At 35.4% G+C, this 24051-nt stretch overlaps 1 protein-coding gene across 4 annotated transcripts in view; it reads right to left on the bottom strand.

The window, feature by feature from the left end:
- WDR72 (WD repeat domain 72) overlaps positions 1–24051 on the bottom strand; it is a 94601-nt gene that overhangs the window by 27824 nt on the left and 42726 nt on the right. For 2 of the 4 annotated variants that reach the window (XM_008639999.2, XM_017742721.1), the window contains exons 14-17: positions 22195–23012; positions 19712–19803; positions 18139–18221; positions 13734–13845 (exon numbers count right to left, since the gene is read on the bottom strand). In XM_008639999.2, the coding sequence (XP_008638221.1) occupies positions 13734–13845; positions 18139–18221; positions 19712–19803; positions 22195–23012 (1105 nt within the window). Of the gene's footprint in view, positions 1–13733; positions 13846–18138; positions 18222–19711; positions 19804–22194; positions 23013–24051 lie in introns of those variants that run through there. The other 2 variants (XM_017742723.1, XM_017742724.1) reach the window with 2 other exon arrangements.

Raw genomic sequence — 24051 nt, 5'->3', positions numbered from 1 at the left:
AACAGCTTTTTCTTCCATTACTTTGTTTTAATATTTACTTTGGAGGCTGTTGCCTAAATTGTCTGGTTATGGAATTCAGCATGCCATCTATCAAAGGACTGACAAGAGGAAGCCTGCCCTGAAATTCTGACTTTTGAGTGGCAAGTTTTCAAATGGATTTAGAACTACAATTTTACCACTTATCACTGGCTGCACACTTCAATATGAAAAATGCTTTATTTTGGTATTACACCACAGTTACCTAACTAGGCCAACACAAAAACTGTGAAAACAGTAACTGATGAAGTAAAGAAGTTGAGACCAAATTAAATAACAGCAGAATAGATGCCAGAATTTAGTGTTCAAAATAAATAGTGTCTTACTTCAGGAAAACACGTAGTTCTATGAGGTATTCAACCAAAGTGCATGCAGTACCTATGCTTTCCAATTAAAAAATGCATACACAAAAATATGATCATTAATGACAGCCTATGTGAGTATTTTACAGAGTTTGAATTCACAGAACTGCCTAGCTCCTTTTTCATGATTGAAGTGGCATGCAGGTACTATGACCTATTACTGAGCTTTCAAGTCAGTTATTCTACAACTAAAAAGTCATCATTTTTACAGTAACATACACCAGTAGTAGTTTTAAATTATAACATTTTATACACCTCACTTGATATTATTTGGTTGGATCTATTCTGACTGCTGGCACACATGCTGCAAGTCTGGCAGGATTTTTTTATGCAAAATGAGATTTAGAATATAATCTAGGCTTTTCATCCCGTAGCATATAAAAGACTCCTCAGCACAATACCACCTCATAAAAAGGAAGATGCTCTCAATTTCCTGAGTTTAATACTGGTCCAATAGAGCTGAGGAAAGTGGAAACAACACTGAGTGCTGTCAGTAGACACAGGCACTGGGAAATAAAAGATTTCAGTCTTAAACTGATGTCACGTGTTTCTAACCACAAAATTGTAAACAACTTCTAAAGCATTTAATATTATCTCAAAGCAGTATTTCTGATTAACATTAGGAACACTATGTTTTGACAAACTAGAGGCTGAACTATGAAAGGGATTGCTTTATTATACCTTGGTTGCGTAAGTTCAATCTTGAAATAAAAAACCCTTTAAAAACAAAACACCATGTCTGGTTCAAATAAATAAAGGTGTTTTAAAAACATGTATTGACTTTTCCATGTTATTAAGCTTTTTAGATGAATCCAGTTGTTAAATGGTTGTTCTAGTAACTGGCCTGTCATCTGGAAATGTTCTTAGATTGTTTTTTTGACACAATATCCCTGCAGAAAGTTGGGCAGTGTGACACAGAGAGCACAGGTTTGCCTATCACACTGATTACTTGATGTAATAGTAAGCAAGCTTAAGTGAACTGTGTGTCTTCAATCTTTCCAATCACTTAGGGATGGGCACCAGAGGATACCATCCATCATCCATGGCCTGAAACATATGGTGCATCAGCAATCTTAGGCTGACCTAAATGATAGTAAAAGCTGCTATGCTGTTCACAATAAGGAATTGTTGTCCACTGAATTACAGGATTGTGATTAGATTGCTAACATGGCCAACTTGATGTATAAGTGAAGTGTCCAGGAAAGATATTCCCTAGGATCCTCTGAAGATTAATTTATACCCTTGAAGTGTGCACCAATCACAGAGTGAAAAAATATGTCAAGGTATTTTTCTTGTGAACAAAAAAAGCACTGCAGTGGTAACAGCTATTAATTTATTTTTGGCAGTTTTAGCCAACAGAATTCAATAAACAAGGTTCTTAAAGGTTTTTGTTCTGTTGCAAGGTTTTTACTGCTTGATTCCTAAAAGCACTGAGCTCTACAACAGTATCTTTTATAAGAGGGACAGTTCCCCCTCACATTCTATTCTAAAATCTCAGAAAGGATTGTAAGTATTACACAGAGACAGCAAGAAAAGACTGAAAATTCTTAATTTTGTATTATTGTATTAGTATGTAATGGACATATAAATATACTGCAATATTATGGATCTATTTTTAAGATAAAAAACATACACATCTGACCACTGATCCCAAAATTATCAATTTTGTCTCTCCATAAATTAGATTATGCTTGTCATGTTATTCATTCATCAATTTAGGAAAAATGTACCCACATCACAGAGCTAAGGCTTCAACTGCAGTATCAATTTTGGTATGACTCAGGGCAGGGGGCAGCGAGGAAAGGAGGAATTACTATTTCAGAGTCGCTCTATTCCTTAAAGCCTCTTTAGATAGTAGAACACAAATGGTGACAAGCACATTTTAGGAAGCACAGGCAAAGAGTGAAAAAGGACATTATCTTATAATAGCTATAATTTGTATTAGAACATAAGTAAAAACCAGCACACATTTTCTGCTGAGCATCCAAGACCATTCAAAAACCAGCTTACTCCAGGCTGAGGAAAATTACTCCCTTATAAGACATGGAACTTCAAAGAAACTGTTTTGCAAATGTATCTGCTACATGCAATTATCACGGGGAGACTGGAAACAACGTTTCTCTCTGCCCTATCTGCCAGTCTATTCTTTTTTTGTGCCTTGCTTTGCTTTTCCCAGAACACGGGAGGCAGATGTGCTTGCTGTGCTTGTTAGCTCAGATCTTCTGCTGGCGCTTTTACTTTATTTCCAGTGTGCTGGTCACCAGCATAAGTCCTCAACCACACACAAGTCCTATCTTAAAACATTCCTAACCACGCAACTAAACCATTAAATTTCATTACATAAAAGCACAGGTTTAAAGTCATGGACTTTTTTTTTTTCCACTCTTCCCCAATACAGTCTGCTGACAGAAGTGTAATTCATATAGTATACATCACACCTTGACATGGATAACAATGGTCACTACTGAAAGGGGCTCCTATTGAACCTTTCAAGGGGACATACTAATAAAATAGTAATTTTTTTCCTGTGCATTGAGAATGGCCTTGATCTGCTAAAGTTATGAGACACACCTATTAGAATGACCTGCCTAACATACCAAAATGCTACTTTTAACTGAAAACACAAGCTAGAACTAGTGTCTGCTTAACTTCTTTGAAAAAAAAAATTGCCTTTTCAGTCAAGACAAAGATTTATGTTCATTACCACCATTAAACTTGACAGTTTGGTGAGATGCAAAACCCTGACACCACTTCATGTCCAAAAGAAAGAGGAAAAATTTAGCAGTAGAATATATCAGTACATAAAATTGAGCTTGCATATGCTTTAATTATGTCAGCTAGATTTTGCTTCTTTCTTTTTACATTTCTGAGAAAAAAGGAAAAGAAAAAGGAAATCCAAAACCTATGCAGATAAAAGGGTGGTGGAGAGGAAAAGAACACACAGACAAGCTACAAATTATTCTACATGAAATACTTTCAGGATTCAGGTTCCTACTTCACCCTCTTCACTAGGCTATCTGAGCATCTCCTAGTAGTGCAGCAGGTGATGTGACTAACATCCATCATATGAGAACAATACAGGCACCTGGTCTTTAGGGAACTAGTGATACATATCTTAGGTGTGATATAAGTTGGATTTTTCCAAGAGTAGGGAGAAAAAATGCTTTGGCTGAAACACTTGGAATTTGACAAAAAATTTCCTCAGATAAACCACAAAGATTTCTGTGTTCTTTAACGTTGGAATAGTCATCTTTATTAGCAGTGCAACTGAAAAACTAAAACACGATGCTGAAGCAAGATAGGATACTTAGTGGACATAAATTTGGTCCTTAAAATAAAGCATATAGTGAAACATTAAGTATTAACTAGGCATGAGAGAATACTGAACAACTCAAGTTTCAGAATCTGGGAGTCATTGTGCTGATGAGTTCTGTGCACCATGCAAATATGAAATACTATTTCTATTAATGATGCCCATCTGCTTTGAAACAACACTGAGCTTACCTTTATATAACAAAGAGAAATAGATTCTGTAACACATGAGACATGAAATACAAATGGATGCATTAAGCCTTCTGAAGATGTGTACAGGTGCAGAAGCGCATCCAGAGATGGACACATTCTCCACCCTGAAATTTAACAGTTCTGTTGAGATACATTCTAGTGGTGATGGATATATATGTACCTCCAACTGATTCAATATTTTCTTGATAAGCTCAGTAGGCAAGAAAGGCTTCTTTTGAGCTATTTCCATTTTTTGTTTGCTGAGACAGATGCCTTGATCTCATTATCAGAGACAAGCACTGTTCAGTTGTGTTCATCTGCTGCGTGTTAGCTGGGACTCTCTACTTCCATACTAACTGTGACTTGTATAAATAAAGTAGTTTTACCTTTCATCATGTTTTTCACAAAACATGTAATGAAAAATTTCCATCTTACTGAAAACTATTAGCAGCAGCTTGAAGTGTTTTCTCACTTTCTGCAAGGTTTTTTTTTAAACAAACAAATCTATTAAAACACTTGTCTTACTGCCAGATAATTATAGTAATACTGTTAGTTCAATATGAGTGATCTTAATTCTGTAATTTCCTTCCAAATAAGGTAGGAGAGCCCATTATTCTGGAATTCAAGGACAGAAACATTTCAAATATATATAGTTACAGACCAGGTTCAGGAACCAATTCTGTATCTCTTAGAAGTTAAAAAAAACCACAAGATGCAAAATTAGAAGGTACCTTGCTTCATATATCATTAAAAAAAAAAACCCTTCAGTAAATGTTGTTCCACTCACAAGACAGAAAACTAAACAAAGCATGACAACAATTGTTAATTGTACACTGCAGATTAGTCTGCCTTTCTAATAGCCCAATACAAGCCATAGGCAACTGCAATCAAAGTTTCTCAGCAAGATTTTATTCCCCATGATAAGGAAAATCCAGAACAGAGCCCAAAGAAAATATTGCCAAACTTGCAAGCCTTTTTCAAGCATGGCAGCAATATAATCACATAACATGGAGAAGAAAACTTCTGCCTGGGGATCATCCCTTTTTATCCATGCTCTTTTGAACCACTCCTTTCGCAGAAAGGCATCCAGCTCTACAATCTTTTTAAGGTAGAACCACTTTAAGTCTTTCCTTACCTTTGTGTACCCATAGTATTGCACATGAACATCAAACAGCAAAGAAATTAATAAAAATAGTATCAGGAGGTGAGAGATTACAAAACACCAGTACAGCACAGAAAAATTCTAGATGGCATCTTATAAACATGAACAAGGTATTCTGATACTGTGTTGTTATCTATGGCTGGTAGCACTGAGCTCAGTTTCAGTGCTAATTATGGACCATACACAGAAGTACTTTTCCCCCCCCCCACCTCAGCCTGCTTCTCATAACAGACCCACATAGAAAATCTCCAGCTTTGCAAGAACTATCAGGACAAAAAATTCTAGGGAAGTGTTAGAATTTAAGTACTCTATTTCTGCTATTTTATTCACAAGCTTTTACAGAAGCTGGGTGAGTGAAAAAGGACAAACACAGAAATAGGGAAGCGTCACTAAGGCCTGTGTGTTCCTTAACAAAGTAGATAATACAGAGGACATCTGAGCAGTTAGAGATTGATTATTACCAAGTTAAAATAGCAGAAGGACAAACTTCAAAATGTAACCTAACCAAGGCGAAAACCATCAGGTTTTGTTCTTTTTACCTTTGTGACTAAAATTAAAGCTGATGTTATACTGACACAAATTGATTAAAAAAAAGTATTACACACAAGAAATGAAAACATTACATTGCAACTTATACACTTACTTTCTGTGGTGTGTTTACATGTCTTCCAGTTCTATGGGTTTATTTGACCCATCACTCTGTGTACTCAATTAGTCACAAGAAAATCAGGGCTCCAACTAAACTATAAGGATTACAAATGATATACTATTAGCAAGTCTGAACATTGTGTTCAACTAAGAACAATGATTTAAGCAAGGAGACATTTAGACTGAGGAAACAAGACGTGACAAGGAATGGCTTTGCAGGGAAACTGCCAAACTGAACCAACCCAAAACCCAGCAAACAAACAAAAACAAACAAAAAACCAACCAACCAAACAACAACAAAAAAAACCCCAAACAAAACAAAAACCAGTAGAAGACAGAGCAGACTAAGTAAGTAAGAGTATTTGCAGTCCCTTCACTTAATATGTGGAAGCTCTAAGTCAGAACCAGCCTTGAAATCTTTGTAAGATTCATGTTGCACTTTGCCTCACTAAGTGAGCTTCCAAATAAACAGAAGAGACTAAAAATGAACCAGTGAGAACATTACATCTCTGTGTTAACAGCTCCTCCCTCCCCAAAGTGTTTACCTTTAAAGATCTAACTAGAGCATTAGAGATTCTTTGCATTCAGTAAACACTGAAAAAACCACAGAGCAACCAAAATTAACAAAAGTTTATTGTGCATTTGAATTTAGGATCTATGTGATCTTTATGCCTCCTTGACCAGTGAATCCTATCTTTCCTAATGTTTTGTAGAAGTCTGAGATGGCGCCTCTAGAATTTGATTTTCTGTAAAAATACACACCAAATCTGATTTCTGCTACATTAAGGAGTCCTCTGGTAAAATATAGGATGCATGGAATGAAATAAGCTGTAGTTCTAGAATGAGTCTTTAAGCTTACTTCCTTTAGTACTTGACCACTAATATTAAAGACTACTGGATCAAACTACAGTTTTAATTAGATATATAGGGCATGATACAGTGGTATAGGTAAACTGCAAGTTGGATGCTAAAATATAACATTGATTTGTCTTCTTTTACTGGAAATATTTGTAATATGAAACTAGGATACAATACACTCATTTTTAATGCATATTCCGTACAGAGGAAAGCTACTGCTGTCACCAGGTTACCCTCAAAGTCCATTCATCAAATAAATGCTAGATTAATTGGTTTGCTGTTTCTCAGTCTAAAATGAGATTACGGATTAATCTAATTCTCATTAATAGTGATGAAATGTTTATTATACAATTCTTACACTGCTTATTCCTAATGCATACACACAAAAATGGCCTGACACAGAATTTTTTAAAATGACCTTATGTCTAATAGTTTAATGAATTGTTACATATATGAACTTGCCCAAGAGCACAAAATATCAGTTCCATACAAAAAACTTGGTTTTACTGGATGAAATTTTTGCACTAATAAGAAGAACAGACTGGAAAGAGAAAAGAAATTTCATTTTGGAGATAATATTTAACATTCTTATTTCTTGGTAAATAGAGGAAGTCAAAGATGGGAATGTAAAGGAATAAAATGGGCTGGAAGAAATCCAGATGGATGATGGAACATGTAACTCTGGAAGAGGGTTACACTGGAAAAATATGAGAGATGCCGGATAGGAAGACATCTGGAACCAGAAGTCGAAACAGCTGGAAAGTACAAACTGCAAGAAGATATGATTATAGTGTTTGGTTCAGATGTTGCTCTAACACTAAAGCTTGGGAATACTTTAGGGGGACTACTTAGGAAGAGGGACAGTTTTGATGAATTTCATTTGAAATACTACAAGTTTTAATCACAGGCACTGTGAGGCTCAGAAGGACATTTTAGTTTATCCATTTTGGAGGACCCAGCAATGAAAAGAATTCCTGAAGTGTAAAGATTTCTTCATGTCAGCATTCTCAGTCATATTGACCCAAACCTGTGCTTATCTCATGACAATGGTGACCTTATTGAGATTTCAACTTTTTTGAACAGGACTCTAGTTTGACCTAACCAGATAACAGAAATGCTCTTGAAAAGAATTTACTGTGGGTTCATGCAAATGTAATGTCATGATTAGTAGGTGTCCTGTTGCACTTTTTCCTAAGCAATTTAGTTCCTCCAAAGCAATAAAATCTTGAAACATAGGAGAAAGCACCTTGGGTTTCTTCAAATATCAGCATATTAAAAAAAAAAAAGAAAAATTTGTGAGTTTAGCAAAGAGATTATAAAAACCTAACACAAACACCTCACTTGCTTTCCTTCTGGACATCTGTCATAATGAAAGATGTTTATTGGCTTTGATTTTCATATGGACAACTGAATTGTCTTTTCATTTTTGAAGTGATTTGAATGTGGTAAAAAAGGAACATTTTCTCTTATGCTCTTTGAAACCCATGCTGTTAGGGTACATGGATTGATAACTGCTTGTGCATTTAATAGTCTCTTTTCTCAAGTTCTTTTGATCCAAAATAATGCACAGTGTGAAAATTTGCTCATTTCCTCATTCCAGTTAATCTCAATAACCTCTGTCATACCAGAAATGGGATCAAATTATATTCTTCCATTTTTTAAAACCAGCAACCAGTTTCCCGGACATGATTTCCACTGGAAACCTGGCATAGTTTTAGACATGTTCACACTGCCGTGCATCTATTATAATCTTTTTCTTCTCCATATTCCTATTTTTTCTTTTTAACCCTGGTTCCTTTGTGTTGCATTCTCCTCTTCTCTTTAGCCTTTTGTTTATTAGAAATCCTCCCCTGAGTTTATTGTTGCGTGCCCCGTTACCCCCTCGCCCCTTGCCAACAATCCCTGATCATACAAGCAGTCAATTCACAAGAGAAGAGGAATTTCCCTAGAGCTGCACTGATAGCTTTCATTTTCTGGTTACGTGCATTTCTAGGACTCCAACATATTTTGCCTGGACACCTTTTTCCAGATTGTGTTTGATTACTGGATTCATGCTGGATATGGAACCCAGCCCCAGCAGGGTAAGCAGTTCAAAGATTGAATATATTACATACATCACCAGCCCAAATCCAAACTTGAAACATAGTAAGGGTGATGTAAGGATATGAGGACAGATGCATGTTTATCAGAATGTAAAGTGTTAGACCAGAAACTGATCCTCAGATTCTGCTGGAATTTCTGGGCATTTAGTATTTCACCAGAACACAAACAATATAAATTATATTAATGTGTTTGTAGTAAAAAAGAGTGCCAATGCATTTACATCCCAAAAAGTTTATTTCCCCACCAGCAACAAAAGTTTTCATCTTGTGTGACCTCTGCTGGTATCAGTGATCCGAATGGGCTAACGCTCCAAGTCAGGATTGTCTCTTGGGTTTTTGTTTGTTTAAATACAGAGCCAGAATGTATCTCTGGACTAATACAAAAAGGCAGTAGGTTGTAACAAGATGACAACGTGAAAGAAAATATCTGAGACAAAACAAACCTTCTCTTTAAAGAGCTGCACTTCCTTGACAAAACCTTCAGACTTAGCAGGCAGGCAAGGAGTTTCATTTGCTATATAGAAAGACAGACACAGAATTATTTCCTAAGAGCTGACATAAAAAAGTTGTCTGCAACTGGACAGATTTCTGAAACCCTGACAATAGAAGGGTTTAAAGCCCCGTGCTGCAGGTCACTATTCCTCTCTAGTGAACAGGAGCTGTTACAGCCCGCCTTTCACTGATTTACCATTACTGAACGGATTCCTCATTTTAACAAAACATATTGTTATATTCTAGATAAGTCTTTGACAATTCTTTACACTAACCCATGGAATTCAATTGCCACCATTAATTTCACTCTGGTATTTATCAGCAGAAGCTTTTTTCCTGCAAGAACCAATTTATTTAATTGAATAGTTTAAAGGGCTCCAAAACCACATACAAAAGATGAGGTTATAGCTAATAGCTTTCAAATATACTTAAAAGCTTGAATCATTAGCAGTTGCTTAAACTAGGAATTTTTTAGTGCAAGCCAGAATTTATTGCAAACCAGTCTTAGTGTTGCAATTTTTCACATTTAATTTTTTCACAAATATAGGAGGCAGTTAAGGTATTGTTCTGTATTTAGGAATAAAGCCTGTACTTGGCTGTCCTTTCACTTTTCCAGTTTTTCGCATTTCTGGGATATCACATGCACCGTTTCCTCAATTTATTATCTGAGTATTAAGTTCTTAAACACATTTATCCCCACAATTTTCTTAAAAGGTAAATAAATCCAGTTCTTCCCATTTTACAAAAAACGGAGGCACACAATTCCAGAAGAACTGGAATGCTGTTTCAGATAAGAATTTTTTGGCTCCCCATGCATTAGAAGAAATAGGCATCAAAGGATGGGACATGGGAAACTGCTTCAGTGCAGTAGCTATTGGGAGATCACAGTCCTGATCACACACAAAATGCACCTGGGGGTGAGACAATCTCATTCCTAGCTCTTATCCTTGCAAATATTTTGAGATTTCCATGGAAAAGGAAAGAATTTCTGTAGATGGCTCACTGCTGAGTGCCTTGAGGATAAGCAATGAGTCACCACTGAGAAAGATACAGGTTCAAATCTACTACAGGAGGGAATATCCAGTATTTTTGTGTCCCATCAGTGGGCTATGACAACAGTGGTATTACCCCCCCACTTCCTCTGATCAAAGGAGCTCTGCACATGACTGGGTATGGACTAGGTATGTATGCCATAAGATCAAACACTACAAATGAAAAATGAATGCCAGCAAAATTCCTCTTAGTTTTATGCTAACTGGATATAAAAGTAGATAAATAAACTTTCAAGACCTGAGAATCACTGCCTCTGGGTCACATGAGAGTGGAAAACAAGACCACACTGACAACCTGTTAAATGGTACTATTAACCTGAGATTATTGCTGTGCAGAAACAGGCAAGAAGGGATAAAGTCCAATATCCTTTTTCAGAATTATGACGAATGTCAGAAAAGTTAGGGAAAACCTAAGCTTCTCTAAAGAACTGAAGAAAATGCTGCAGAAATCAATAGTAAGATTGCTATCAATATGTTTGGAACTGGTCCAAAATTATTATCTCTGACATTAACAAAGAAATTGCAGCAGTTTGCATTTATATTTCCTTTTAGCAACAATGGAAGAATGTACTAGGACAGAACAGAGTTAACCCTTTCTCTGGCTTGCTTTGCATACATAGTTTGTTGGGGTTTCTTTTAAGTCTTTATCTTAGTTTCTGGAAAAATATGGGTTGGGTGACTTGGGTTTTTTCTTTTGGTTTTGTTGTGGTTTTTTTTCTGTTTGTTTGAGGTCTTTTTATTCAAATAAGCAATTCTGTCTGTATGGAACCACAGAAAAATACAGCATTCTAAATTATTCATCAAGCGAAGCTGTTGCCTACATCTGATCACCCCTAACCATAAAGTAAGGATGCAGGAGCTCTAAAGGAGTAAGGAGCTTTCTGACAAAAAAAACCCCAAACCAATTATATAATATACTATAAACTTTAAAGAATCAAATGGAATGCCAAATCCTGAAAGTTTGACTTTTTAAGAAAAAATTCTGTTGACTTCAATGAAAATTTGTTAAGTAAGATTAAACATCTCCAGATCTAATCTATCAATTCCAATTAAAGAAAAATGAAATACAATGCAATCATGATGGGAGCCAAAATTCAGATACTTTTACTTTGGATCAGAGGGTACAAACCCAGTCTTGAATTATGACTTATAACTTGAAACAATATTTAACCTTTACCTTGATATTGCACAAGATGCCAAATACTGCACAACCTATAACTACAGAGTATTTAATAAAATACAGGATGACATACCTATCCGAGAAATTACTAAACACAGACATAATTACTTGTCTTAACAATTACACTGGTTGTGGACCTACTCCTGCATGGGTTTTTAATATTCTGCATATCATTACAAGCCACAAATAGTTATACTCTTTCACATATTAAAAATCACAAAGAGATTTTTTCAATTCTCTACGAACTCATCAAGTTTTGCAATACATACTACAAAACCATACCAGCTATTTACATACTTGATAAATAATTCAACAAACATGAATGGAAATGAGAACAAAAAGAAATCTAATATAATATTAAATACTCACCATGCAAAACCCTTTTCTAATCATTCTCTATGTTTTCTGCCTCTTTCAGACTACACTAAATTCTCATTATGTAAAAAAAATTCCACTTTTGTTTACAGCATGATTTATGTAGTTCAGATCATGAAGTATGAAAGAAAATCATAGCCAGTAGAAATGCTTATACATATTGTTCTCCTTCTAGCAAAGCAATTTTCTAGTTGTTTTTTGAATAACCATCAAATAATCAGGTTAAGAACAAAATGACAGTAAAAATCATCTGTTATTAGACATACAAACAGACAAATCCCTCTTTCACAGAGTGGAAGTAACTTCCCTGCATTCATAACTTTTTTGAGACTTCATTAGAATTAAACATCAATTCACTACTAGAATCATAGAATCATCCCAGCACTTCATACATAACATAAATGGTTTTTAATCTAGTATAGAAGGCTTTAAAATAAACCCAAAGACCTAAACACATCTGGAGTTTGGAGATACCTACATTTGCAACTTCCAGTTAGTTTCATTCTAGCTGTAAATCTCTGTCAAAACACTACCTTGAAATACACCCTGAAAATTCAGGAAATTGGAAATTAAATCTATACATGAACTTTACAGCTGGGGCTGTTTTAGTAACAATGCATCTTGTGCCAAACCACATAAACAAAATGATTCAAAACAACCTTCAATGTAAGTGAAGTATAAACCCATATATGACAATTATTGAAAGTGTTTTGTATTCCAAAATTATAGAGACACCACTTTGTAGTGTGGCCTGAGGCAAGTATCAGTGATCATTTTTAGTATGCTGGAACAAGGATATTGGTAACAAATTTTCATGACAGACACACACACTCAATGAGATAATAAATTAGTTTCCCAAGTGAAGGCTCACTAATAAGATTGGATCTAAAATTTAGGTCACTTAATTTTAAGACTCAGCTAATGGGCTAAAAAAAAAAAAAAAAAGGAGTATAACTTCATAACATAAATTCAGGTTCAATCTTTTTTACCATAAACATTAGCACCATTGTAAAGTTGCAAAGAGTAGGCTTCTTGTAAAATGAAATGATCTAATTGTAAAATGCATTTGATATCTCCTTGCAGGGAGGTTATTTCTAAAAGAAAAATAAAATATTCTGTATTACATTATGAAGTTATAAAATTTAAGCAATTAATTTTTAGTGCTGTGTAAGGTCTGATGTCACTGGAAAGATAAATTTGTAAAACTTCTTTCCAATATGATTTATTGATTCTATTTCAAACACAGTGCTTCTTTTATTTGCAAATACCACAACTATTATACAACCAAAGAAACTTTACCTTTTCTTCTTTAGTATTCAGAGGTGACAAGAGAGTGTGAAAGTCCTTTAACTCCTTGAGAATGATAAGAGAAAACTCATAGCCTGATAAGGTTAGAAATAGGCCATTCGGCCTGTTTCACAAAGAAATAAGATATTGTGAAATATTCCTTGAGTCCTGAGCAGCCTGTAAATGGCACTTGCAGCAGCACCACACGTGGGCATTAGGAAAATGCAGTGTGGAGGCTGTATGATAGAGTTAATACTTTCCTTCTCTTTAGCAAATTCCGATTACTAGAAGAAGTTCTGTTAAAATAATATACCAATAAATTTTCCACCTACAAGGCAAAGAAAATTTTCTGAGAGGGATGTTTTACAAGGTCATGTAGTGATAGGACAAGGGGCAATGTATTTAAAGTGAAAGAGGATAGATTTAGCTTAAATATAAGAAAGAAATTCTTTATTGTAAAGGTGGTGAGGCACTGGAACAGGTTGCCTGAAGTTGCGGATGGCCCATCCCTGGGAGTGTTCAACGCCAGGCTGGACAAAGCCTTAAGCACCCTGGTCAAGTGGAAGGAGATTGGAATGAGGTGATTTTTAAGATCCTTTCCAATCCAAACCACTCTATGATTTTTAATGTATTGCAAATCCCTCTCCTCAGTCTTTGGCAGTGTCCAAAACTTACCATTTCCATTCTCTACTATGGCCAATGGCTCTCTGCAAATTGTCGTCTTTCTCAAGGGATTAACAGTCCTTTGAACTTCTGCCAGCAGCACTGCTTGCATTGCCTCAATAATCTGTCATAAATGCAAATTATTACTGGATGATATCAGTATCTCAATTATTTATCTAAGTATTTGACAATTTTAACCAACTAGCACAAAATCTTGAGACTGTCCTGGTGAATGTCATTAGAAAGTCGACACATTAATAAATCTTTCAGACAGTGATAACCATGTGTCTCTACATACACTGAGAACAAAAGGTTAACTAGATAGCAATAAAATGCTGTAAGTTGTCAGTCAGGACTGCTTCCCAATAAACATTCATTTTCTTTAATGCCAAATCTACAATCAGTCACCTACTGCCTCCTTGATTTCAAGGATAAACAATTACTAACAATATATATTAGTAAAGCATAAGGTGATAACAGCTAATATGAAGTATCTTCATTTTTTTTTCCTGATGTGTGAAAAATTGCTTGATAGACTGAATAATGACCTTGTGTTTTGAATTTTTTAGAATTCCTGCCATCTAATCTCTCTGATAAAATTCAAGTATGTTTTATTAGTGGTGATGCTCTTATCCTCTAGCTCAAACATAACACCCCATTTTTTTTTTAACACAAAGAGAAATATCACCTCAATCTCGTCTTGTGCAAAAGAACATCTGCTGGAGTCCTGAGCAGCCTGTAAATGGCACTTGCAGTAGCACCACATGTGGGCATTAGGAAAATGCAGTGTGGAGGCTGTATGATAGAGTTAATACTTTCCTTCTCTTTAGCAAAGAAGTCCCAGGAGAACAAAGAACATTTAAAGATGTAAGGCACTTATAAAGCACGTAAAAGTTTCTTATGAATTGAAGCTGATATGCAGGATCCCTCAAACTGCATGGAAGAGTGATTGTTTGAACTCACTAATCAAGTACCTGTCCTCAAAATCTCTAACTGCCCTTGTAAATTCAAATCTTTACATGGAACAAAGGCTGTGGGTGTCCTTTGTGACAAAATCCTTTATCATAGACAAATATACTATAGTCAGGTCCACAATGTAAAAGTTCACTGCAAGTGAACCCAGGCCCTATGTTATTCAACATAGCACAAACCTTCATCTTGTTATAACAGAACTTTATTTTACAGGGGAAACCAAGGGCAGTTTCCAATTCCCCACATCTATACAACCCTGAGCTTTGGGGATTACAGATCCTGACTTTGCTGCAGACTCTTCCAATATAACTACAATAAAATAATTAAGAAAGAGAAGGAAACATGGACATGTTTTCATTGTCCTGGGGAAATTTTTGACAAAACAATTCTTACACAGGTACACAAAAGAAATCTTCTAAGAACCTGTCACTAATCTGGATCAGATGCTCTTTACCTGTATCACTCCCGTGTATGCCAGTCAGGCAGCATTTGTAATAATTTCCTCTAACATCTTAAAGCAAAAAATTGTGCCATTGTGCAACAAATGGCACAATGTAATATTACTGTAGAAGCACCTGTAGATGTCTCTGCATGTTATTTCTGTGTCTTTCTTGAATCTGCATTTCCACAGTGTTTGGTGAGGTTTCACATTTAGTTTTATCTTCTCGCTGAATCTTAACCCCAAAATTTATATCTATCATTATCACCAAGTTTAACACTCCCCAGCAGTTTTTCCTGTTTCTAACACATAACAAATCTACATGAGCACCTTTCATTTTCTTTGATCATTTCCACTTATCTTTACTGCCCTTCTGCATATCAATTGGCTACCTTATTTACTACATATGCTTTCATTTTTTTCCCTATAATTGTAATTGCTGTTGAAAATACATTGTGTTTTTTAGTTGGGATTGTTAAATGTGACAGAAATTATGCGGCTTCTTTGACTGGGAATGTATAAATAGCATATGTCAACCTCTAAATACTGATATTAAAAGTGAAAGGTAATTGCTTGACTCTGAAGCAGCAATAATACAGAATAATTCAAAAAGACAAGCGAACAAAAGTTGAGGTAAGTTGAACTGTTACATCTACACTAAGTTATCCTGGCTTTCTTTTCTACACTTCATCAGTTACTTCCAAGGATTACTATTCTCTTTCTAATGAGTGGGTTTAAGGAGAGGAGTCAATAGATATCACTCCTGGTTATTGCTCAGGCCATAACCTCTACAGGTCTGAGACTTGCAGAAACTGCCCCCCAGGTGCCTCCATAACACAGTCACATCACAGAGCAAAAAATACAGATCAAAACATCAGCTTGAATTATCCAGTGTGCTTTCCTCTAATTCAGCACAGTAATTGTCAGGACAGTTGTCTAGATACTTCTATGGAACTGTTTCTTTTTCTTCATATATCTATCTGAAAAGACGAACACACAAGTAATTTCTGGGTGGGATGGGAGTATGGCAAGAAGCAGCTATATTTTATCAGAAAGAACAGCAAAACAGATGAAGATGACCTTTCCTTTCAAGTCATCTGGGAAAACAAAATTTAAAAATATTTTTTAAATACACACATTTTAAAAATTTCATTCAGAAAAAGACCTCCCTACAGCCTTCAACAAGTCAGCAGATCCCTGATAAAACATTTGCAGCAGGTTTTTTCAGTTTCTTTGTTTGCACAGAATCTGTTACAGTGCTGTAAGGAGATGAGGAATCAATCAGTAATTGGTAACTCCTTTGGGTCATGCCTTCGAGCCAGCATCCTTCACTGAAGATCACAATACTAGAAGTTTTTAAAACAGCGTAACAAGTGATGTTTTTGGTAAATGTACTTGAGTGCTTGGTCAGTCTGCTCAGGATTGATAAACTGGCCATTAAACTGTGATTGCATAAACAAAGTTTTAACAAAACCATGTTATTGTCAACAAAAACTGTAATTTTGTATAAACCACTGGTCACTAAATATCGTACCTATTGCCAACATCTTGTTTTTTTGAATCTTACAAGTTTTATAGCACTTTGGTGGTCATCAATCCAAAATCTGCACTACTAAGTGGGTTAACAAAGCTTATTGCAGCTACAATGCTGTACCTGAATAATGTTAAAATTTGAGAAGCATTGAGAGCATATTTGCAGTACCTGACAATTTCAGTGTTTTAAAGTCTTTTTTAAGTGAAAAAGTGTGAGGCAGCTTATTCTATACCTTCCAGCACACTAACCTCCTGTGCTAGATGAGACCAGTATCGCTGTATACACTGATCAGGTGCTAAATACACTCCAAAATATAAATACCTTAATCTCACATAACCAGTTATGCTACGAGCACAATTTTTATGAATATATGAACTACTCTCTAAAGAGTTTCAGTGGCTGACCACGTCAGCAAGAGATGATATGCATTCCACGTGACAATTGTAGCTATTGAGGTTTCAAAAAAAAAGAAAAAAAACCTCTTACTGTAAGAGAAAGGGGAGAGAAGAATAATTCAGAAACAATATGGAAGACCTGCAGACAATAGGGATATAATAAACAACTGATAAGCTCAAGATGAAATGCTGGAATCAATTGAATGGGAATATTTGCAGAAACCATTTTTGTCTAACAGAACAGGGAATTATTACTGCACCACCCTTGCAAAACTCAGCTCTGGAAAGTATTTGCATTTGAAGTAGCACAGAGTTGCATTCAATTTCAAATGCATTACCATAAACTAGATTTGTAACAGGTATTTCCCTTTCTGGAATAAAATCCATTGTGGTCAGAGTATAACATTTTAAGTTTTGTATCCCTGAATATTAACTCACTCAAACAACTACATAACTTTATTTAAATGCATATTTCCAAAATGAAACATGGTCTCTAGATTTTACTGCTCAGATTGTTTCACTGCTGCTTGTCAACTCTCAAACAGTTATTTATCTCTCAAGACTTCAGATTCTGCACTAACAATAGGGATGGGCATCATCTGACCTGAAGAACCCATAATTACATGATTTGCAAATCAATCTTAAAGAGTAGTGTAATAATTAAGGACTTGACATTTTCTTTTTCTTCTATAATAATGCATTAGCATAGACACTGCCCCTATTTTGGCCTTTTGTTTTCCTGGAGCGTAAAATGGCATTTTTGATATAAGTTACATGTAGTTGTTAGAGAAGAGATAACTCATTTCTTAAATAAATGCTATGAGCAAGAGGTGAAAGACTAGCAGGAGAGTTACTTTGTCACATCTAAACATGTACTTAAAAGCAAAACAGTTTCATGAGTAGCATACTTCATACTGTAATACTAATCTGCTTTCCACAGACCTGAATGGCAGGACTTAGGCAATGGTTTCCCCACAAATTATAACTATTAGGTCACATTACTGATTCCAAATACTAAATTACAGCAAAAGATACTTAAGGGTTACATTGCTACATCTGACACAGGCTATTTCCTACCTTTACAGATTGCTCGTTCCAACAGCAAATGAGCTTTAGCAATGAAATGCTCCCAAAGCCTGGGGAATGACATCTACTCTTACCTGAAAATACATATATAGCTTATGAACTGAAATAGACAGAGAAGCACAGAAACAGAAAAATATTTTAACATTTTAAAATTTTCATTTCAGCAACATACGTGAAAAGATCTGAAAAAATGTTATTTCTTAGAACATGCTCTCATCTGATGCAATCAGCACAAAGTGTTCAGACAACCTATTGCTTTAACATTTATTCACATCTGAAATTAAATTAGTGTTGGGGTTTTTTGGCTGGTTTTGGGGGTTCTTTTGTTTGTTTTGCTTTGTTTTTGCTTTCTTTTTTTCTCCTGCTTTTTTTGGGGGGGTTATTTTGTTGGTTTTTCTTTTTTTTTTTTTTAACAGAACTGATATCCCATAGAGTATTCTTTCATCACGATTTTCTAAAGATATTAAGAATATTTTCTGGTTTGGACTACTTAACTATGCATTCCCTGTTCTGGTGTCCAGCAAGTCCTTGATGCTAAAGAACAGGTTGTTCCTAGAACCTCTGAGATCTGCAAATCTCAGAGGAGATTTTAATTTGCAAATCTGAACAACTGTATGAACTAGGATGGCATATGAGTTATGTTACCCTAGAATTTTTAGGTCGCTCAGAAAATCTATTTTTATGTTAATGAACATTTTAGTCACCTCTACACCATCTCCATGCCTTTCCCCTACTTATTTTCTATTGTCACTTGATCTTATGTTCCATCTCTTTTTTCCAATGGACATTTCTGCTGTCATTGCAAGTTCTACAGTTACGGTGCGTATTAGACTTGGAGAAGGAAAGGTAACTGGTTTTGATGGGGATATTAAGGTTTACCTACACAGCACAGGGATTTGATGTAAAAGAAGTTGTGTTTTCAGTCTACACATGGCTTATTCTGTAAGAAGAACACTGTATTTTTCAGGTAATGTGTACTGACAAGTGTCCATATTCTGTTTAGGCTTTTATTTAAACATTCTTTGATTAGTTACGTACTGTAAACAAACCAAGGCTGGCTTGCAAAGCCAAGACTGACGAACAATGGCCTGTGGGACATTAACGGGAACAGATCACTTTATTCTGCCCTAAGCCAAAAGTCTAAAGGCATTATTGAACAGTCAGGATGGCTCTTGCATTACTAAGGCAACAGTTTGCTTGGAGGGCCGTATATATTATTGGGTGGGCACGTAATGGTGATGAGGGAGATGAAGGAGGGGGGAGAGGGCAGTGTTTGTCTTATTACATTTTTGTTTTTCAGATTGCTAGAAAGTGTCTTTAGAAACTCAGCTAAATGTCTTGTCATGACAGGAAAAATATTACTGATTCCAGTTAACAATTTGTTTACATGTTTTTTGTGATATTTACAGAAGAAAACATAGGAATTCAGTTTATGTTTGCAGACTGGACTGCACAAAGAGCACTATATTTTTATCATTATTGAAATTAAATTCTATATTTTAGCAACAAAAAGCATGCAAAAGCATAACACTTAAAAGTAAATACTGCCACTTCACATACTTACTGCTTGGTAAGTCTCCATAAAAACTGGGGCATGAAAGTGTTACTGTTTCTACATTTCGCCCTTTGTCATGTACAGATTCTGATTTCTGTGGACTAAAAGAATATGAAACTATTGCAAAACCTGAACACAGATACAAAAAATCTTATGTATTAAGGTAGGGTTGGGGTTTTTTTACAGTAGGTACTCTGCTATCAGTTACTATCAACCACAATTTAGTTTCTCCTCAGAGGAAGCTGCTTGCGTTCTTTTGCTTACAACTTGGCACTGATACATTCACATATACACAAATACTGAAAAATACCATCCAGATGCAGGAATTTAAGCCTAACAGGCTTTGAGCCAAAGGTGAAGTTTTATTTTTCAATAAAGAAATAAATTCATATGTAAGGAACTGAATTAAGCTATCATTTTCACAAAAGAACTTGCCTGGGTTTTTTTTCTAACACATAGGACAAAAGTTCAAGGGAAACTAAAAGTCTTTTTTATAGGTTTCCTTTTTTTTTTCCCCCACAGTGCTAAATAATTCAGAGTATCATTACAATACTTGGAATTTCAGTAGATGGCTACAATTTAGGAGACTAGTGTGTACATATATTTGCTCTGAGTCACTAACTCAGCAACCCAACCCTTGAAAACAAACAATATAGATGGCAGAGAAAGAAAGTAAAAAAACCATTCCAAACCCCTGCACAATTTTAAACTATTTCTTTTAAATATATTGCTATAGTGACCTGGCAAAAGCTACATTTATGTGTCATTTAAAAATAACATATTTGCCTTTCAAATTCACTACAATAAACAGTGAGTCATAATATTTCAAAAGACTTTACAATACCAAACAACTCTGAAAGCTTGCAGCTTGAGAGCTTTAAGTTAGACACACAAATGTCAAAAAGCAGCAGAAAAATTCTTTGAAGATCTTTTCTTCCCAGATTCTTCCTGTTTCTGTCCCACTTTTATGATCCGACATATTTTGCTGCAGGTTCCTTTATTTTCACAGGCTGCATCAAGTTGCAAAAAATCAACATAGACAAACACCAGAACCCTTGCAAGCTGTGAGAGCTGTGCTACTAACTACTTCTGCAAATACTGTGGTGGATTAGAATTCAATATGTAGCTTTCTTTTCCCTTGAGCATACTGTAGTTTTGGCTAAAGCAACTGTCCAAAGAGGTTTGGCTGCTACTGTACTTTTAGAAGGAAAACTCACCAAAATAACATTTGCTAAAGGTGTTATATAGGGTTTATGCCTTTATGTATCCTAGAGAAAACTTAAAATGATATAGCATTGTTTTGGGGGGAAAAAAAAAAAAAAAAGACATTTTTTTCCTTGCAGCAACTTTAATATTTATAATTTTACAGGATGTATGTTCCAAAGCCAGGATGTGCATGTCTGGGAAAAATGTTTGATTCTGGTACCCTGATTAATTTCAATTACACAAAGTCTTTCAAAAAGAGTGCTGGAATACACAATGCAAACATAAAGTACTTTTTTGCATGGAAAGGAATTCATGTTCAAGCCGGAATCCTGAAACAAGCTTTCATGAAAGAGCTTGTGTTGAATATGGACCAATAGGCAACACGATTAACAGCAAAAGTAACTGAGACGTGCATTTGGCCTGTGGGATGGTGCACATGTCTTGAGAGATGCTGAGTGCCTAGAGCTTTGTGGGAGATGCAGATATTTGCAGCAAGATCAATATTTTCTGTTCCCCCTTCTTGCCTTGGGGCCACAGCATCACCAACACTGAAGTTAATTGTCCCTAAAAAACTAAATACAGACCAACCTACGTTTGCCAAACAACAAAAAAATCCATGGACAATATCCATTGCCTGATTAGCATGCTCTATTTGGCTTGGTCAAATACTGTTGAGCATGTTATTTTCCTTTTAATGCTGAAAAAGCATTTAGTCAATAAATTTGTTTTGAGTAACATAAATGCTATTTGGGATGATTCTCACAACACAAGGGCCAATGAGGCATTCACTCCCAGTAGCTGCCATCATTACTGGGGGCATTGTACTCCAGACAGTACAACTAGGACAGACTATTCTTGTCTCTTATGTTTTATTTATCTGTGAAGCCAAGGGTTCCATGGCAAAGGAAGTATATTGCTTATAGGGAGTGGAAGTTTAAACAGCACAGATGTCCTTAACGCACATCTCACAATGTGCCTAAAGAGACCTCATTATTCTACTTAGTTTGAACTGCAAGAAAAAGAGTGATCTCTGGAAAAACTGGGTGTGAAGCTGGATAATTCAAGTTCTAATGAAAAAAATTCTTGCATCAGTTTTCATCTGCTGAACAGAAATGTAAAGATAATTTTATCCTGATCTCCTTTTCTTCAAAGAACATCTGTCACAAAGCTCTAGAGAAAAAATATAAGCTCAATTGAAAAAGTACACATTAAAGAAAAGTTTGTTCTATTTTTCATTTTTTAACCATTATAAAGGAAGAGAAGACTCATAATGAAGAAGTTCTTACCTTTCAATTTCATCTGTAACTGCTGAAGGTGTGTTAATTATCCTGTTGATTAAAGCTATTCTGCTAAATAAGGAAAATACTGTTTCCAAATCCATTATTCCATAATCATTATTCTCAGGTCCATCCTTCTTTGCAGATTGTCCTTCAGTTGCAGCAAGGTATTTTTTTGATAAATCAAGGACTCTTTTTGAAAACAAGTTGAAAACTTCATGTTGTCCTAGCACACCACAATCAGTACACTTCCATCCTGGCAACATTAGCGATAGGTGGCTTTCATCTGACACAAGTCCAAAAGAAACAGGACACTGAAGCCTCAGGATATCCAAGTGTCTCACACAGAGATTGTCTATTTCTTTATCTACACCCCATGGTAGGAGACATGACAAAAGCAGTTTAGCTGTATCAGGGGTGACGCTCACATCAATGTCTCCTGATGGCTGCATTCTGATCTTTCTTGAACTCTTCATTTTTTTCCGTCTTTTCATGCCACCACTTTCTTCCGCAGGCCTGGCTGCATTATTATCCCTATGAACTTGGTCTGAACAAACAGTCTCTGCCTGCCCATCTGCTTGAGGTACGAAGGCAGCAGTTTTATTTTTTTTTAATGTCAGTGACCTTTTCTCAGTAGTACTTTTAGCTCTTTCTAGAGTGTATTGGTTATGGAATGATTTCGATGATTTTAATCCATTGAGTTGAGATGACAGAAGTTCTTCAAGTTTTTCCAGGTCAAATAAGAGAATATGAAAGTTTGCATTGTTCCATTTTGTCTTAGCTGGTAAAATAGTAAAGGGCTGTTGGATGCAGCTGGTATCACTTAACTGAAAGAAAAATATTAAATGTCCAAACAAAAAAAATCTAACAGTATGCTGCAACTTTAAAGACATCAACAAAGAATTGCCTATAGAATAGACAAAATGTATTAACTCTGTTAAGTTCAATTTAATTATATTTATTCAGTTTTGCTTATGTAAAAAAGATTTCCTTCTAAATAGCTTAAGATACACAGAAACATCCGTGTGTAAATACTATAAAACAGGCTCCTTAACATCTTCAATTACACAGCCATACTGTAGATTGTATGCATCTTTGCAAAAACTCTAGGCTGGTATTTCCTCTGCTGAGTCTCATTTCAACCTAAAAGGAATTTGGGAAAATTTTAAAGAATAAAACCTTTGTTTTTTTCAAAATAAAGCTAGAGAAGCAAATCCTACAACATTGCAAAATTTTGGCAAACCCTGAGTGTGTGCATGCCTTATTGCAATTTGATATATGGGAGATAGATAGATAGATAGATAGATGGGATTTGTATGGGATAAAGACTATGCCTTTTGCCATTTCAAAACATGCAAAGCTATCTAAAAGTGTCTTCATTCTGAGATTAGGCACATACCAAGAACAATAAGGAACCTAGGTAAATAAATATACATATGTAATAAATATACATATACAAAATAAATACCACATATACAATTAATTATCTTAGCTGAAAATAATTGAGAGGGAAAGGCTACAGAGCTACTACAATGTTTGTGAACATCTGACTTTATCATGTGCCATCCTGTTTCCTACCTGCATGTTTCTAGAATTCTCCATACTTCTTCCCCAACTTTCCCCAAATTTCACAGTAATGGTAATTTGTAAAGCATCATTTCAGTGCTACATCCTGACATGATAATTGTGCTGATATAAAAACACATGGCTGATTACGGTTAATAAATGCCCAAAGAACACAGCTTTTGAAACCAGAAGATTTGAGAAGAGCTACAGCTGCTCACAACTTTAGACTCACATGTTAAACTGTAGAAGTAACTTGATGATGATGAACTGTCAGCTGAACATTGGGAAATCTCCAAAATC

Source organism: Corvus brachyrhynchos, unplaced genomic scaffold (assembly GCF_000691975.1).
Source record: "Corvus brachyrhynchos isolate BGI_N302 unplaced genomic scaffold, ASM69197v1 scaffold97, whole genome shotgun sequence".
In the NCBI taxonomy this organism is placed as follows: Eukaryota; Metazoa; Chordata; class Aves; order Passeriformes; family Corvidae; genus Corvus; species Corvus brachyrhynchos.
Note: the sequence above shows the minus strand (reverse complement) of the source record. Positions and strands in the feature narration are given on the sequence as shown.